Source organism: Exophiala viscosa (assembly GCF_022695815.1).
Source record: "Exophiala viscosa unplaced genomic scaffold EDD37scaffold_8, whole genome shotgun sequence".
NCBI lineage: Eukaryota > Fungi > Ascomycota > Eurotiomycetes > Chaetothyriales > Herpotrichiellaceae > Exophiala > Exophiala viscosa.
The window spans coordinates 623696-638243 of record NW_026944360.1 but is presented as its reverse complement, the minus strand read 5'-3'; the positions used below and the strand labels follow the sequence as shown (position 1 = coordinate 638243).

The 14548-nt window shown below is 52.4% G+C and overlaps 8 protein-coding genes across 8 annotated transcripts; 4 read left to right on the top strand and 4 right to left on the bottom strand.

Annotated features, from left to right (window-relative positions):
* Positions 1-191: 191 nt before the first annotated feature.
* Positions 192-1740, bottom strand: EDD37DRAFT_477956 (uncharacterized protein). Its single transcript, XM_062813170.1, has 2 exons — positions 1086-1740; positions 192-1021 (listed from the first exon to the last, which is right to left on the bottom strand). The coding sequence occupies exons 1-2, from the start codon at positions 1374-1376 to the stop codon at positions 431-433; spliced, it is 882 nt and encodes a 293-aa protein (XP_062668390.1). The 5' UTR covers positions 1377-1740; the 3' UTR covers positions 192-430.
* Position 1741: 1 nt separating this feature from the next.
* On the top strand, positions 1742-2845 carry EDD37DRAFT_477918 (Alpha/Beta hydrolase protein). The gene has a single exon (XM_062813166.1). It carries the CDS (start codon positions 1889-1891, stop codon positions 2837-2839), a length of 951 nt encoding a protein of 316 aa, XP_062668389.1. The 5' UTR covers positions 1742-1888; the 3' UTR covers positions 2840-2845.
* Positions 2846-2863: 18 nt separating this feature from the next.
* On the bottom strand, positions 2864-4907 carry EDD37DRAFT_651775 (Zn(II)2Cys6 transcription factor; the record flags this gene model as incomplete). Its single annotated transcript, XM_062818393.1, has 3 exons — positions 2864-2913; positions 2970-4703; positions 4784-4907. 3 exons carry the CDS (start codon positions 4905-4907, stop codon positions 2864-2866), a joined length of 1908 nt encoding a protein of 635 aa, XP_062668388.1.
* A 348-nt stretch (positions 4908-5255) lies between these two features.
* EDD37DRAFT_566664 (salicylate hydroxylase) lies at positions 5256-6626 on the top strand (the record flags this gene model as incomplete). Its single annotated transcript, XM_062814106.1, has 2 exons — positions 5256-6448; positions 6500-6626. The coding sequence occupies 2 exons, from the start codon at positions 5256-5258 to the stop codon at positions 6624-6626; spliced, it is 1320 nt and encodes a 439-aa protein (XP_062668387.1).
* Positions 6627-7307: 681 nt separating this feature from the next.
* Positions 7308-9365, top strand: EDD37DRAFT_651773 (major facilitator superfamily permease; the record flags this gene model as incomplete). The annotated part of the gene is made up of 7 exons (XM_062818392.1): positions 7308-7496; positions 7554-7661; positions 7729-7878; positions 7929-8646; positions 8702-8797; positions 8861-8990; positions 9041-9365. The coding sequence occupies 7 exons, from the start codon at positions 7308-7310 to the stop codon at positions 9363-9365; spliced, it is 1716 nt and encodes a 571-aa protein (XP_062668386.1).
* Positions 9366-9576: 211 nt separating this feature from the next.
* On the bottom strand, positions 9577-10750 carry EDD37DRAFT_477931 (uncharacterized protein). Its single transcript, XM_062813169.1, has 2 exons — positions 10408-10750; positions 9577-10295 (listed from the first exon to the last, which is right to left on the bottom strand). Exons 1-2 carry the CDS (start codon positions 10510-10512, stop codon positions 9753-9755), a joined length of 648 nt encoding a protein of 215 aa, XP_062668385.1. The 5' UTR covers positions 10513-10750; the 3' UTR covers positions 9577-9752.
* A 1-nt stretch (position 10751) lies between these two features.
* Positions 10752-12145, top strand: EDD37DRAFT_477925 (RmlC-like cupin domain-containing protein). The gene has a single exon (XM_062813167.1). The coding sequence runs from the start codon at positions 10976-10978 to the stop codon at positions 12044-12046; it is 1071 nt and encodes a 356-aa protein (XP_062668384.1). The 5' UTR covers positions 10752-10975; the 3' UTR covers positions 12047-12145.
* On the bottom strand, positions 12146-14495 carry EDD37DRAFT_477929 (putative bifunctional fatty acid transporter/acyl-CoA synthetase). The gene is made up of 2 exons (XM_062813168.1): positions 14238-14495; positions 12146-14178 (listed from the first exon to the last, which is right to left on the bottom strand). Exons 1-2 carry the CDS (start codon positions 14242-14244, stop codon positions 12245-12247), a joined length of 1941 nt encoding a protein of 646 aa, XP_062668383.1. The 5' UTR covers positions 14245-14495; the 3' UTR covers positions 12146-12244.
* Between the last annotated feature and the right edge of the window lie 53 nt (positions 14496-14548).

Sequence of the window (14548 nt, the reverse complement as noted above, 5' to 3'; positions counted from 1 at the left end):
GATGAGAGTCGAGCAAGTGTTAAGACTTTTCCGAGAAGGATTTTGCTTTCTCAGGTGCTGGCGGCGCTCGATAGGCAGTGAAAGGAGTGTGGAAAGGTTGATGGAGAGCCTTTTTGGCGAGAGATACGAGGATATTTATTGCTTGATGTTTAGGGCAGTCGCAACTGAAATTCAGGCAGGAGTCGGATTGATGGGGGCAGTGTCATGATCACTGCGTGGCTTAACAATGGATGAATGACTTGGTGTTGACATTCACGATGAGTGCTGCTTCACCTGCAGGTACCCTTTTCACCGCATCACACTTCACGACACGTGAATATGCCTCATTCACTTAGTCACTGGTCATCCAGGGTTCGAATCAAGAAACACCGAGGACTTAAACCGAAGTGGCTGAATGTTTCTTCAAGTCTTCCTTCCGTTGCCATCCTGCCTAACTATTATGCAGACGAATAGCCTCTTCGACGTCCCGCGTGCAATCGACATATTTCCCCTTCAGAGCTTTGGCTTTACCTGCTGCGAGAAACACCACTGTCCAAGCTGGAAGCTCAGGACTAAAATGTGGTCGGTTTGCTCCGATTTTCGCCATATGCTCAAGAACGTACGGCGCATCCGTTCTGAGATTTTCAGGGAATGCTGTTTGATGGATGTCCGTTTCGATTTCGCCGGGATGAATCGAGAACAACTGGATACCGTTGGCGTCAAAGCCACCTTCGACTCTTTGGACCACTTCGAGCTCAGCTTGGAGCGAGCCTGCGAATTTGGTCACAGCTACTTTGGAGCAGTTGTACGCCGTCGTCCAGGGGAGATCTGCGACCGCCGCCCGTGAGCTCAAGAACACTACTGTCCCCGAATTCCGCTGCTTCATGCTCGGGAGGACATGGCGAGTGAGCGAAATTGGTGCACGAACATTGAGTTCCATCAGATTCCACCATGACTCCGCGTCGTGTTGGTGGAACGGCATGAACGTATTGGATCCTGCACTGAGGACCAAGATGTCGATGGGACCCAGTTGTTTTTCCACCTAGAAGCAAGTCAGAAAACGACCACGTGGTGGTTGAGATTGACACCAGTCAGAGTCTGCTTACGTCGTTCGTCAATTTTTCCATGGCCTTGTCATCGAGAACATCGGCAGCGAAAGGCGCGCATTTTGTCCCGTACGACGACACTTCCTCGCAGGTCCTTTGTACCGCTTTCTCGTCTCTCCCGGTGACCGCAACTGACGCTCCTGCCTGCGCAAGAGCAAGAGCTATGTGTCTCCCAATGCCGCGGCTAGATCCAGTGACTAGTGCAACTTTACCAACAAGAGACTTTCGAAGGCCTGCTGGAGTAATGGCGCCATACACATCCGTTCGCAGGGTGAGACTAGACAACTGCATGTCGGCTGAGTGGCAGTGTGATCTGCCTGTAACAACGACTTGCGCGTGGACTGATTTTGTTGTTCAAAGAGGAGCAGAAACAAATCGACCTCATCCGCACTGTTGCTGGTGTGAAAAGGCTGTGCCATGCCACTTCATAACGTGACAAGCTGTCCATGGGCACCTCACAAGACCGGAAAGGACGTCGGAACATACTGTCCTGCATATGACTCTCGGCAGCATTCAGTGGAAGAGAATCACCCAAATATCCATGATGCTGGATCTCGGAAGGCCCATGGTTCGGATGTCGTAATGCTCTACCGTTCCTCGGAATTGCCGCCGGCATGATGACTTATGTCGGGTAAGAGGAAGCTGTAAATCTTTGACTGCCGACGGCCTCCGCACGCTCATGCAGCCCCTGGCACTCCCAAAGCCTTGGCCAACGCCTGTCTTTGAGAAAGTCTTAGATGAACAAGGAATGATCCTACTACGAACAACCAACAATTCACGCCGTCAAGGCACGCATCACAGGAATGGAACACCTTGCGCCATTGGGGACGGCAATCCAGGATATTGTTCTGCCAACACACAAGATATACGCGCCATTGCTGCTCAAACAAGCCGATAAAATCCGATCAACGCGTCGAGAGACGTTTGCGTATGGCCAACATCCACGGCAGAAACTTGATGTGTACACACCCTCAGCTGGTGTGAAATCGGTGACGGGCAAGTCTTCGGTCTTCATCTTCTTGTACGGAGGAGGTCTCGTCAGAGGCGAGAAAATCAACACGAACTACCTTGATGGCCTCGTTTATGCCAATCTTGGCCACTACTTCGCGGAGAACTTGGGATTCGAGGTCGTGATCATTGACTATCGACTCATAACGCATGGAGCTAAATTTCCTTCCGGCGGCGAAGACCTGAAATTGGCCATTGACTGGGTTCTCGGTCACTTCCCCAAACCGTTGGACATTTATACGATGGGCAACTCGGCCGGCGGTGTACACCTGTCTACATACCTATTCGCACCTGACTTTGCAACAAGCAGACGGCAAATATTATCAGCGAGTTCTGCAGGAGTACTGAAAGGTGTCATCCTCCTCTCGGTTCCATTTCATTTTGAACAGGCCCATGCCGATCGGAGCGAGACACTACGGGCGTATTTTGGTGACAACGTGCGCGTAAGGTGCCCATTGGGGCTACTGGAGGCCTCCAAGCAAAATCGATCCATTAGTGAGTTGCAGCAGGTGCCAGTCATGGTCTCGAATGGAACCTTGGATCCCGAGGACGAGATATTGGTCCCAAGAGGCGATTTCATCAAAGAGTGGAAAGCGAGTGGCGCCGTGACGCCAAAATTGACAGTTCAGATGATGGAAGGCCACAATCACCTCAGTCCGGTCCTTGCTGTGGGCACAGCGGTGCCCGCTGAGGAGGCTTGGGCTCGACAGGCCATTGACTTCATCATCGCAAGCTCTCGGACCTGATGAGTCAAGTCTTATTGCGTGTCTTCAAAACGGCCGTCCCAGGGTGACAAGTCTGCCTCGTTCCCAGGGGAGATCTGTGCCATGAAATCCAGGTTGATATCGCCAAAAGGGTCCAGGAACAAGTCCTGACCGGGGAAAAAGTCGTGAACATCGTCGTTGTCAGGCTGCAGAAGTGGATTGTGGTTTGGGCTTCCCCCTTGTTGGGGAGGTCTTACTTCCGTGGCTTTGTCACTCTCCTGTATTTGGGTGGATGTTCTCTGCAAAAGTTTTGCTGCCTTCCTCGCAACGACATTTTCCTCCATGGCGTCAAGCACTTCGATACTCATGTTGATCAACTGTAGCAGCTCTGTCCTTTCGACAGGTGGCGCTATCCTGTTGAGGTAGCCTAGGATAATGGATGCCGCATACAATGTATAAGTTGTGTTGTACCACCAGGTGCGGAAATAGGACGCGTGACAGTACATCTGATGCATTAGCCGGATGGTGTTCCGGGCTGCTGTCACGCATTTGAACACCGCCAGATCGAGGCCCTCTTCTCTGTTGACTTTCGAAGCCTGGGTTCGCCCAGCGTGCAACAAGCATGGACGGTAAAGGACCATTTTGACGTTGTAATAGCGAAATTTCAATGTGTGTCGTTGCTTCTTTGCCCACATGGGATCTTTTGCAATACCCATGTTGTCCGATATGTCGTTAAGCTGGGGCCGTATGGGCTTGGGCAGGTTCAGAACCCACTTGTCCATTTCCGTCTCGATCCTCGTGGCGTGCTCAATTCTCGTCGAGATAGGTGTGGCCGTGAGGTAGATGCATACAGAGATCTTCCGAATGATCCTGGCCAAGTCCACCATCGGAGTCAAGATTGCTGTCTCGTTGTCTTCAACCAACGGCAGGGCACGGTTGTGATAAATGTCTGCGCCTAGGCAATCTGGACGGCCAAGGGCGAAGCTTGTTTCAATCTCGAGGGAAAAGAGACCCCACCAGGTCTTGGAAATTGCACCGTCTTCAGGCGGCTCAGACGTTGTCAAGGTGCTGCGGGATTGTCGGTTGTGCCCTGCAGACAAGCTCGTACGCACTGCCAGACCAAGGTACATGTAGGCAAGATGGGGGTTGAGCTCGTTTTGGCAGACTTTGGCCATTATTATATTCGCCTGAACCGTTTCCAAGTCGACCCGTGAAGGGGAATTTCCCAGATTGATCGAAGCCTGTTCGAACATTTTCCTTGACCAGGTCCATCTGCTTAGACCTTCGAAGGAGTCACCGTTCCATTCTCGTGTCAACGCACCGAGTGCCATTACGGCAAAGTAAAGAGCAATGAAACTTTGAGACTGTTTTTCGACGCGTCCAAACCAAAGGTCCTCGCACCTGGCCAGAAACCGTGAACGGTCGATGAGTGGATGAATGAAGTGAAGATTCTCGAAATAGCCATCAAGAAAGGAACGAGATTGCCGAAAGTAATACCTGCTCTGGGCGAGTGATTGATCCTCGAAGTTTGGCGCTGGTTGCGGCGAGAAGGTATCATTGTGAAGTGCGGATACCAGTGCCTGCGTACTTGCCTCTTGAGCGCGAACGGAATCATTTGGCGTGCATCGATCCAACGCGGCCAGGAAAGCCAGAGACGATGTTGGTCCATGATACTCCCGGTTTAAAGTGTGAGGATTGATCTCGCTAATCTCGTCCTCCTGGTTATTCGAGCTTCGATGACTGAAAGGAGTATCGTGAACCTGCTGGCGGTCGATCGCAAAGCCATCCTCATGATCTGTTCGAAGCCGTGCATTCTCAGAGAGACCGAACCCTGGTCGCAGAGAGTCTGCACCGATTCGCTGTCGGAACGGTTCAGCATCCTTGTACACGCATTCGACGTTGAATCCTGCAACAGCGTCAGCTTCCCGCTGACCCTGGAACTGACCTTATTTTGTGGTTCATGTGCGCTTCGGAGATGGAACGTACGCTTGCACTTGCTGCACGGATTCATCTCATCACAACGGTATTTCTTGGCCCTGCAGAGCTCGCAAGCTCTCGCGGCTCGGGAGCGCTTTTTGCCCTTCTCCAACCTGACGTCGGATTCTGCCATGATGCCGGCGGAGCACTGGATGAGCTTATAGATTAGGGTATCGTGCCATGAGGTTCATTGATGCACATGGAGTTGTCCCACACCTGAACAGTGAAAGTAAGAATGAGTGGAGAAGTCGATGGCAAAAGTGCTAAATGTGACCAAATGGTCTTCCTGCTCCGCATTACCGGATTGTCTTGCAGCAGCTCGGAATTGCCCAAACTCTACGTCTATCGCTTCATGGCTGGGATGGCAACCTTGCTGGGACCTCGGAAGCCTAGATCGACCGGCCAAAAACTTCAAAATGATGGTTCTAAATGTATCATGGAAATGGCAACCCCTCACCAGAACGACGATACAAACACCAAGATGATCGAGCGAAACGCGCGACTGGACATCATCATCGTTGGTGCCGGCCTGGGCGGTCTGGCAGCAGCAGTATCGTGTGCGCTTGCTCATCACAGAGTGGTCATTTATGAAGCGTCCAAAGAGCTTGCCGAGATCGGGGCTGGCCTGCAGATAACACCAAATGCTTCACGCCTTCTACGGCGATGGGGTCTCGAAGCTGAAGTCGAAGCTGTAGCCGCAGAACCCACGCTTTTGGCCGTTCACAGGTATAGTAACGGCAAGGTATTGGCCGAAGAACGAGACTTCGATATGAAGATGCGACGGAAGTACGGCGCCCCATTCCTCGATATGCATCGAGCGGACTTGCAAAAGATCTTGTTCAACAAGGCATTATCGCTTGGAGTGCGGGCTGAACTTGGGTTCCGTGTATCACGAGTCGTCTCTGGGCCCGAAGTCGTCCTTGAGTCCGGCGAACGAGTGCATGGCGACCTCGTTATTGGCGCTGACGGCCTCTGGTCCAAATGCCGTGAGAGTATGTTGGGGAAGTCCGATCAACCGTTACCAACTGGAGACCTAGCATACAGGATTGTTCTCGAGCTCGATAAAATCACGGATCCCGAACTCAGAGAGTGGATCAACAATCCACAGGTGCACTTCTGGTTAGGTCCATATTCGCACGCTGTCGGCTACTCACTGCGGAATGGTACCATGTACAATATCGTCCTGCTGTGCCCTGATGACCTACCAAAGGATGTGTCCCGGTCGAAAGGATCTGTGGGCGAAATGAAAGCTCTCTTCTCGGGATGGGATCCTATCCTTACGCGGTTTCTCGAGCAAGTCGATCAAGTGGACAAATGGAAATTGATGCACCGGGAGGAGGTGCAATCATGGACGAATGTAGAGAAGAACTTCGTGCTGATTGGAGACTCTTGCCATCCTATGCTGCCTTACCTGGCACAAGGCGCAAATTCGAGTCTTGAGGATGCTGCGGTTCTCGGTGGGCTTCTATCGTACGTGAAGTCGAAGGAGCAACTTCCTCGGGCTATAACGCTGTACGAACGCCTACGAAAATCACGGAGTGAGAAGATTGTTCGTGAGACATTTCATCAAAGAGATGCATTCCACATGCCTGACGGGGAGGCACAAGAGCTGCGAGACTCGCTGTTCGCCTCACAATTCGGCAAAAGCATATCTTGCAAATTCCCGAGTCGATGGTCAGTAAATTTCTCGTCCGTTGCAACCGTTATGACTGACAAAGCTGCTAGGACATGCCCAGAAGTGCAACCGTGGTTATACGGCTACGACAGCTATCACGAAGCCGACGAGGCCAACAAATCACATCCGTTATCGAGCATCGGTGATATCGGATCGGCTTCACCGCAGAGTCTCTGATGTTTCCAAACTTGGCCCTAGGACGCACTGTCTTGCAAAACTCTGTGCCGTACGCATCTGGAGCGAATTGCACTGCGGAAGTAGACATCTTACTGAACTCCTATTTCAGCCGTCAGGTCCGAGCAGCGTCCTCTTCGGGATTCTCGGAAGTCTGAAAGGATCGGAAAAGCCTCGAAGCTCAATCTAGTGCTTTGGACCGCTGGTCATTCGCTTATAGTGCTTCTTAGTCACCATCCACAATTATAGTGGCTTTTTGATGCGGTCCGATCGTGTGAAGCCGAAGGTTATAGGTCGGTGGTAGATGCTATGTCGTCTATTTTTGACACTAGCAATGCGCGAGTGAGCAGTGCTTCACGAGTCTCTAGCCTGCGAGAGATGGGGTCGCGTCAGTCCGCCCAGCCATCACTGCACCCGCACTATACTCCCCCCAGTGATTGCTTAGATCCCACCACCGCCTCCCGCGGTCGGATGTTCCGATCATACCAGTATTGAGATGGGACAGAGGCTTTCTTTGACAACGAGCGCGTCCAAGTCACTTACTTTAAACCTCAAGGCCCCCGGGTCAAACTCCTAACCCCATAGCTTTCCACATTTCACCATACTCATACTTGTTGACGAGCAAAGTGCTTATTGTCTCCGTGGAGGCTCTCTTTCGTTCCCACGACTTTCACCATCGAAGCAATGTCTGCGGCAGCCAAGTCAGAGGTGCAAGGACAGCATCATGTCGAAACCGCCCTCGACGTCCCTATCAATCCTGGGTCGGTGTCCTTTCAAGAAGAGCAGGATGTTCAGTACAAGCTGGGCTGGAGGTCGGCCCTGGCCATCACGGCGCTCGCCCTTGCAAATTGCTGTGCCGCGTTGACCAACACGGTACGTCACTGACTCAGTGAGGATCTACTGCAAACACCCATACACTGACCTTTACAGTCAAACACTACCATCAGATTTCAAGTTGCAAGCGTGGGGGGTGCCAATCTAGCCAGCTGGATTGGGAACGCAAGCTTTCTATTGACGCTCTGCTTCGGGCCCGTCTTTGTATGAACTCCCTAAGCCGACATCCTCACAAGCTGTCACTGCACTTGACTGACGCGAATTGCGCCAGGGCTTTCTGGGTGACCGGCTCGGCAAGAAATGGTTCATGGTTGGAGGGGCTGCCGTCGGTGTGGTTGGAGCGTGTATTGCTGGGACAGCTCATACAGCGCAGAGAATTGTCGCCGGTCAAGTTCTGTCCGGAGTCGCCAATGCAGGCTGCGTATGTGCCGCGAGTTCCAGAGCGCCTTTTCAGAACTAACTGGCAAACAGATCGTTTCCGTCGCAGCGAGTCAAGAAATCACGCCCAACAAAGTCCGACCATGGGTCATGGGCTACACCCAAACACTGGCCAGCTCCGCAGCTCTGCTTGGGACATACTGCGCCGGCGCGTTTGTCAAGTATCACACATGGCGGTGGTCTTACTACCTGAACGCTTTTGCCTATTTCATCGCGGGCACAAGTGTGGCGTTGACATACTTCCCACCACCTCCGACACTTCGGCGTCAAGAAACCCTTGGCAACATCTTCTCCGGTCTCGATTACATCGGTATTTTTCTTCTTAGTGGATCCCTGGCTTCCTTGGTAATTGGCCTGACTTGGGGTGGCACGACTTATGCCTGGTCGAGCGGCCAAGTCGTTGCTGCCACTCTTGTCGTCGGCTGTTTGGGTCTGGTGGGTCTAGCTGTCTTCGAAATGTTTGTCAAAACGGACGGGTTGCTTGACCACCGGCTTTTCGCGAATCGCAATTTCCCTATCCTCCTTTTCGTTTGTACCATAGACGGCATGCTACTACTCGGCGTCAATGTGCTCTATGCCCAAGAGATTGCTAGCCTCTTCACGACAGACGCTGTGAGAATCGCTGTTATCCTGTCACCTTACCTGATCACTTCGTTGTTTGGATGCCTGCCAGCCGGATATCTGATGGCGAGAACAAAGTCCTACAGGACTATGCTGGTGGCAGCGCTTATCTGGTGTAGCCTCTTCACAGGTTTGAGCCCCGAAATTCAGACATGCGGAAACTACTGCTAAGGTAATTTGAACAGGTCTGATGGCTCTTGTGACCCCCAATCGGTTGAGGTGGACTTATGCGTTTTCGACTCTTTTTGGCATCGGAACAGCCGTCACCACTGTCATTCCTGGTACGCAGGCTGCCCAGCTCGGGCATTTACGATAGTAATGACATTATGCTGACATGGCGGTAGTGGTTGCTCTTGCACTCTCCGTCCCATCATTCTTGCTTGGGACTGCGGGGACGTTGAGGATTTCATGCCGCGCCCTTGGTGATATCGTGGGAATTACAATCTTCACCGCCATCCACAGCAACAAATATGCGTCAAATCTGCCCCTGGATGTGCAGCAGGCTGTGTCGCACACTACCACAGGATCGGTGTCCGACGAAAGGCGCTTCTTGCGAAGGTCCTCGGAGCATTGGCGAACCCAGCTGTAGCACCACCTGTTGCCCTCGAGCAGATTCGACCCGCTTTGTCCAAGGCAACAGTCGGTGCCGTGTTGGAGGCAGTATCCCACGCACAAACCGAGGCATGGAAATGGGTCTGGGTGGCCGTCTCCTGTCTCGTTGCGGTGAACGCCGTTGTCGCTTGTTTTGCAAACCCAGTGAAGGAGAGGATGAATCATCACGTCGAGAGTGCTCTTGAGCATTCGGAAACCAGAATGAGCCAGATGGCTGTCAAGAAGACAGCATCTTAGAGCACAAGCAAAGACCGATGACTGGTCGGATCTCATGCCTGTACGTAGTCACATTCAGGATCTTTTCGATGATGAAGAACTCCTCGGCTGTTGCTTTGACAGTAGATGCAATGCGTAAAAACGCCACCGGGCTTGGTCCCAGAGCACACCAGAGCGCCCAGCTCTATCTTTACCGTGACAGAGCTGAGGGCCCTACCTGCCCCAAAAGCGAACGCTAGGACATTAGGTGTGAAGAACTCCGTATGGTTGATGAGGAGCTAAGTCTATCTTGGGTCTCAGGAGCAACAGCGTCCAGACAATGCAACCTTTCTCAGAGATAGACTCAGCAATTCCCTTGGCTGGGAGCTTGTAATCAACCTTGTGTCTCCAATCCGAGTTCCGTTCCCGTCAGGGCGCGCCGCTAGGCCTCCGAACCCTCGAAAAAACCCCCGTCGCATATATGGGCGAAGGCTTGATCGACGCCAGTCTCCACACTCGTCCAGATGAATTTATCTGATCACCGTCCTGCACCTTGAAGTAGACCTGAGTCATGAACGCTCTGTGATCAGACGTCTCGCCGATCAGGGGCAGGTGGTCTTTGTCCTCACTTGCAGAGTCTGTGGCGCGACGACCATGGCTCGCCAGAATCTGCCAACTCACTTCAATTTCTTCCGAATCCTGATCATTTGCAGCGATTTCCCCATGGCTGGTAGGCCTTGCGGCAAACCAGTTTCCAAACTCGTTACGTGGACGCTTTGGTCCAACATATGAGAAGTAAGGCAGCCCAAGCAAGTGCTGTGTGTTGAGGGCGCTGTTTCCCAGGTGTTCTTCACTAAGCCACAACTTGGCAAATGCTTCTTTGTCGTAGATTTTCTTTCCCCAGTCCGGGTTCACGTCAGTATAGTCGACTGAGACTTGAGGCGCCAGCGTTGATATCAGGTGAGCATAGGACTGGACATTTTGTTAACATTGATAGCGCATAGACGTGATGACTTGGGCTCTGATCACTCTGATCAAAATGCACAGGGACTAGCTGAAAAAAAAAGGAGAGAGCAGAGCATACCTTGAGGTCATACCCATCTGCCCAGGTTCTTGCGGTCTGTGTCACTGCGAAGTAGTCTTGGAATGTGAGGTTGGTTGGAATGTGAAGTGCGAAAGAAGACTCCATTTGGTCAGGAAAGAAAGATCAGGCTGTGAGCGCCAACGTCTGAGCCTGAACTTGCACCACACTGTAAGTATGCTCTCTCGCCGTCCTAGACTGTCGATGGAACCTGAACCTCATCCCAATCTCATATATGGTAGATCCCGGATTCGGCATCAAATGGTGCCGACCGGAAGCCTGACTTCCCCACAAAAACGCCTGCTGTCTCCAACATGGGCCCGACGATCCAGCAATTCTGGGACCTCGCTCGGATATCCCGCAATGAATATGCTGTCTTTGACTTTGAGGGGAGACCCGGGGATTCAAAAACCAGCGAAATAATTCTTCAAGACCAGCTTCAGCGTCGAACAACCTTGGAGCCTTCCTTGCGACATCTCAGCACTGCCGGAACTGGACACACTCTGAAGGAACAACTCTCTCCCGGAACAAATCTACCCCAAGCCACAGTTGCTTATCGAAGGACCACAACATGGGTACCACCCAGAAATCCCTCCAAGCCGTCAAGGTCGCCCCAGGTCGTCCAGGACAGCCATACATTCTCCCTTCTCTCGGCGGCGAAATAATCTACATCCCCTGCTCCAAGTCCGCCACCCGTCTCCTCGTAACAGGCAAGGAAACCGACAACGCCTTCGCCGTGGTCGGAACCGGCGGCGCACAAGGCGACCCCATAGGCTTCCACTACCACCGCGAAACCCACGACGTGTTTTTGTGTCTGAAAGGCAAAGTCAACGTCTGGGCCAACGACCAATGTCGAACCATGGAAGCCGGGGACTTCGCCAGTGTCCCACCAGGAACGGTCCACCAATACCAGATATTGGGAGATTACACGGAATTCGTCGGTCTCATCGTCCCCGGCGGATGGGAGGAGTTCTTTCGGTTCATCGGCGAATCATATGACGGTCCCTTGTTTCCTTTAGAGGATGATCGTAACGTGTTTGAGGTATTGATTCCAAAACTGAAAGCTGCGAGCGAGAAATTCGATATGATTCCTGTACGAGACCCTAAGTTGGCGGAAATCAAGCCGCAAGCGTGGAATGAGGGTGAAGACAATGTGCTGCCTAATGGTTTACAACCGTATTTCCTTCGTGCTGGCACGGGACCGAGATTCCTTCTGGGAGGGATGGTGGTCAGTCCACTTGCAACGGCCGCAGAATCAGGGGGCAGATTCTCGATCGGGAGTATCGAAGGGTCTTCGTGGCATGAGAGCAGCCCTCTTTCGAAGAATTTTGTGTTTGACGACGTGCATCATGCCTTTCAGGTTGCGGATGGCAGTGTGACGTTCACTTTAGATGAGACGGAGGTTGCAACACTGAATGTTGGTGAGACGATATATGTACCGCGGGGGCGAGCTTTTAGTCTGGCTATTGAGAGCCGGTATGCAAGGGTATATGTTTTTATCAGCGGAAGAGGAATCCTTGATGTGCTGACTGGTGCGGGTAAGCCATTCTATCAGAGCGTTCCGCCTGAGAAGTCGGAACCGTGGGAGAAGGCGAGTTTGGAGAAATATCAGGCAGATATCAAGTTTCGAATAGCTGAATGAGAACAATTTGGCTGAGAGCAATGGATGGCTTCTGAATCTCAAGTAGTTTTCCTGCATTTGGCGTACAAGTAAGTTGCTGTACTCAAGCTGTTAGAGAAACGCAAGCCTGCCTCGGGTCAATGGAGACAGAATGGTTTGGAGCATAAAAGTTGAGAAAATAATCTCATGAAAGATGATTGTAAGGCCAATAGAGCCCTACTATAACTTCACTTTCCCAGCCTTTAGAGCCTGCCATTCCCTCACACCAAACTCCTGATACCTCACTGCATCAGGCGCAAGGTAAAACACTCGTTCGGGATTGACCTTTTCTGGGTCCACGCCCTGCTCTCTCAACACATGTTTCTGCTGCTTGTTATTCCCTGTCGCCATCACACTGGTGACCACTCTTATGAACACAGGCACCGCATATTTCGGCAGACTGTTGCGCGAGAACGTCGCCAGACTCTCCAATACTCTTTCAGAGATCGGGCTTTCATTTCCCGTGACCTCCCTCAGCAACACAGCCACGCAACCCGCGCGCCCGTCATGGTTGGGGATTGCCACGCCATAAACATTCGCCTCGAGAATCTGGGGATGCTCGCCGATGATCTGCGCGACCTCGGCAGTCGAGACGTTCTCGCTTCGCCATCGAAAGGTGTCGCCCAGCCTGTCCGAGAACCACAGACGGCCTTCTTTATCTTGTCGGACGACATCCCCGCTGCGGAACCACGCGTCACCCTTCTCGTGGACATCCCGCAGGATCTTCGACTCCGAGGCCTGCTGATTGCCAAAGTACCCCTGATATTTGGCTTCGATGTCCTTGGGGTCGACCTTGAAAATCATCTCGCCTGGTTCACCATCGGGCACACGCACGCAAAAGCCAGTCGTGGGGTCTCGGTGGGGGGACTCAGTCTGCCAATCGACTTGCACGACTGATCTTGTACCTTTGTTCATCAGTGTTCCAATCAGTCCTGTTTGTCCAATCGCCCCTGACGAGAACGTGTTTCGTGACAGGTTCAGACTCGCTCCAGGACCTTCCGAGGCGCCATAGAACTCGCCGATCGTCTCGACTCCAAATCGATTCCGGAATTTGTCCCAGACATCCGGGCGCAGGCCGTTACCGAATGCCAGGCGAACACGATGTTTGGTGCGGTCGTTGGGTTGGGGTGGGACAGCGAGCAAGTATCTCAGAGTCTCTCCAACGTACTGGATCCCTGTTGCATCAGCTGATATGACGTCGTCCCAGAAGCGCGAGGTCGAGAATCTGTGACCTAGAACTAGTGTCGTCGCGGACACCAAACACATATGAAATCCTAGTTGGAAGGCCGTTCCATGGTACAGTGGCATGGCAGTGTAGAATCTGTCCGGTTTGGAGGACGTCACCGGGCGAAGACCCAGCCATCGAGAGATGAGATCAGAACCCCAGCTCGTTCGAAGCCAGGGAATCTTGGCAGCTTTTGGTAGCCCTGTGGTCCCGGATGTGAAGATCAAGCAGCATTGAGAGCGGCCAATCGCACCAGCTCTGGCAGAGTCTGGCGCCCGGTAGAGTGGGAAATATTCCAGCGAAGACTGCAGACCGGTGGTCAAAACAGCCACGTCGATTGGGAAAGCATTGTTGCGGAAGTTGGATGCGGCGAAGGCTTCTGTTGCTTCGGGCGTGAGCACCCTAGACTCGATTTCTGGGTCGACAAGCAAGAGCCTTGCCGTTGAGGTCCGGACACTATGAATGAAGGGTTTCGAGGTAAGATTATAGTTTATAAAGGCTGGTATGGCACCTAGTGACCACATGGCGATGGACAGGAAGAGAAAAGTAGGGCTGTTCATAAAGTCCATGGCGATGATCTCGCCTGGGGCGACCGAGTGCACAGAGTGAAGCCATCCCGCATAGCGAAGGACAGTGTTGTATGTCTGTTTGAAGGTCCAACTCTTTCCCTGGTAGATGAGGAATATCTTGTCCGCAATCTTGGGGTTATTGGCATGCTCCTCGAGGATGTAGAAGGAGTTGACTCTATCTGTTCGTTCGCGCTTGGTGAAAGATCTCGTGGCTCCAGCCAGGGGCACGATGGTTTCAAGGTCGACAGAAATGCGCCAGCGACCGTTGAGGTATGCGAGACCCGCGAGTGCCGCAGGTACAGATAGAGCAGCAGTCGAGACTGATGACTATGGTCAGCAAGCGGGCAGCGGACTTCAGGAAAGCGGTTCGAAGACTCACCGGTCATCTTGTACTGTTTGAGCGTCAAAGGCTTATGTAGGACGTGAAGAGATGTGCGGTGCTCCTAGCATGGCTCGAGGAAGTTGAACATGAAGTACACAATATGGAAGGCTAGGCTGATGACAGCCGCCCGATAAACGTGGGATAGCCGTACAGTACTTCCCCAGACGTTGCATGATGGAGCTTGATCTGGACAGGTGCCGAGGTACGTTCAAATGCCCAATCAAGGACAGGCTCCGGTGGGCTCATTACTGAGACTCACTCTACAGTAGGCACAGTAGGTACGGTAGGTACTTCTAGACATGTTCTTA

Coding starts and splice junctions, on each gene's coding strand:
- EDD37DRAFT_477956 (XM_062813170.1), bottom strand. CDS start 1,376: ATGCAGTTGTCTAGTCTCACCCTGCGAACGGATGTGTATGGCGCCATT. Junction 1,022..1,085: donor TGGAAAAATTGACGAACGAC/GTAAGCAGACTC, acceptor ACTTGCTTCTAG/GTGGAAAAACAACTGGGTCC.
- EDD37DRAFT_477918 (XM_062813166.1), top strand. CDS start 1,889: ATGGAACACCTTGCGCCATTGGGGACGGCAATCCAGGATATTGTTCTG.
- EDD37DRAFT_477931 (XM_062813169.1), bottom strand. CDS start 10,512: ATGGAGTCTTCTTTCGCACTTCACATTCCAACCAACCTCACATTCCAA. Junction 10,296..10,407: donor CAGATGGGTATGACCTCAAG/GTATGCTCTGCT, acceptor CAAAATGTCCAG/TCCTATGCTCACCTGATATC.
- EDD37DRAFT_477925 (XM_062813167.1), top strand. CDS start 10,976: ATGGGTACCACCCAGAAATCCCTCCAAGCCGTCAAGGTCGCCCCAGGT.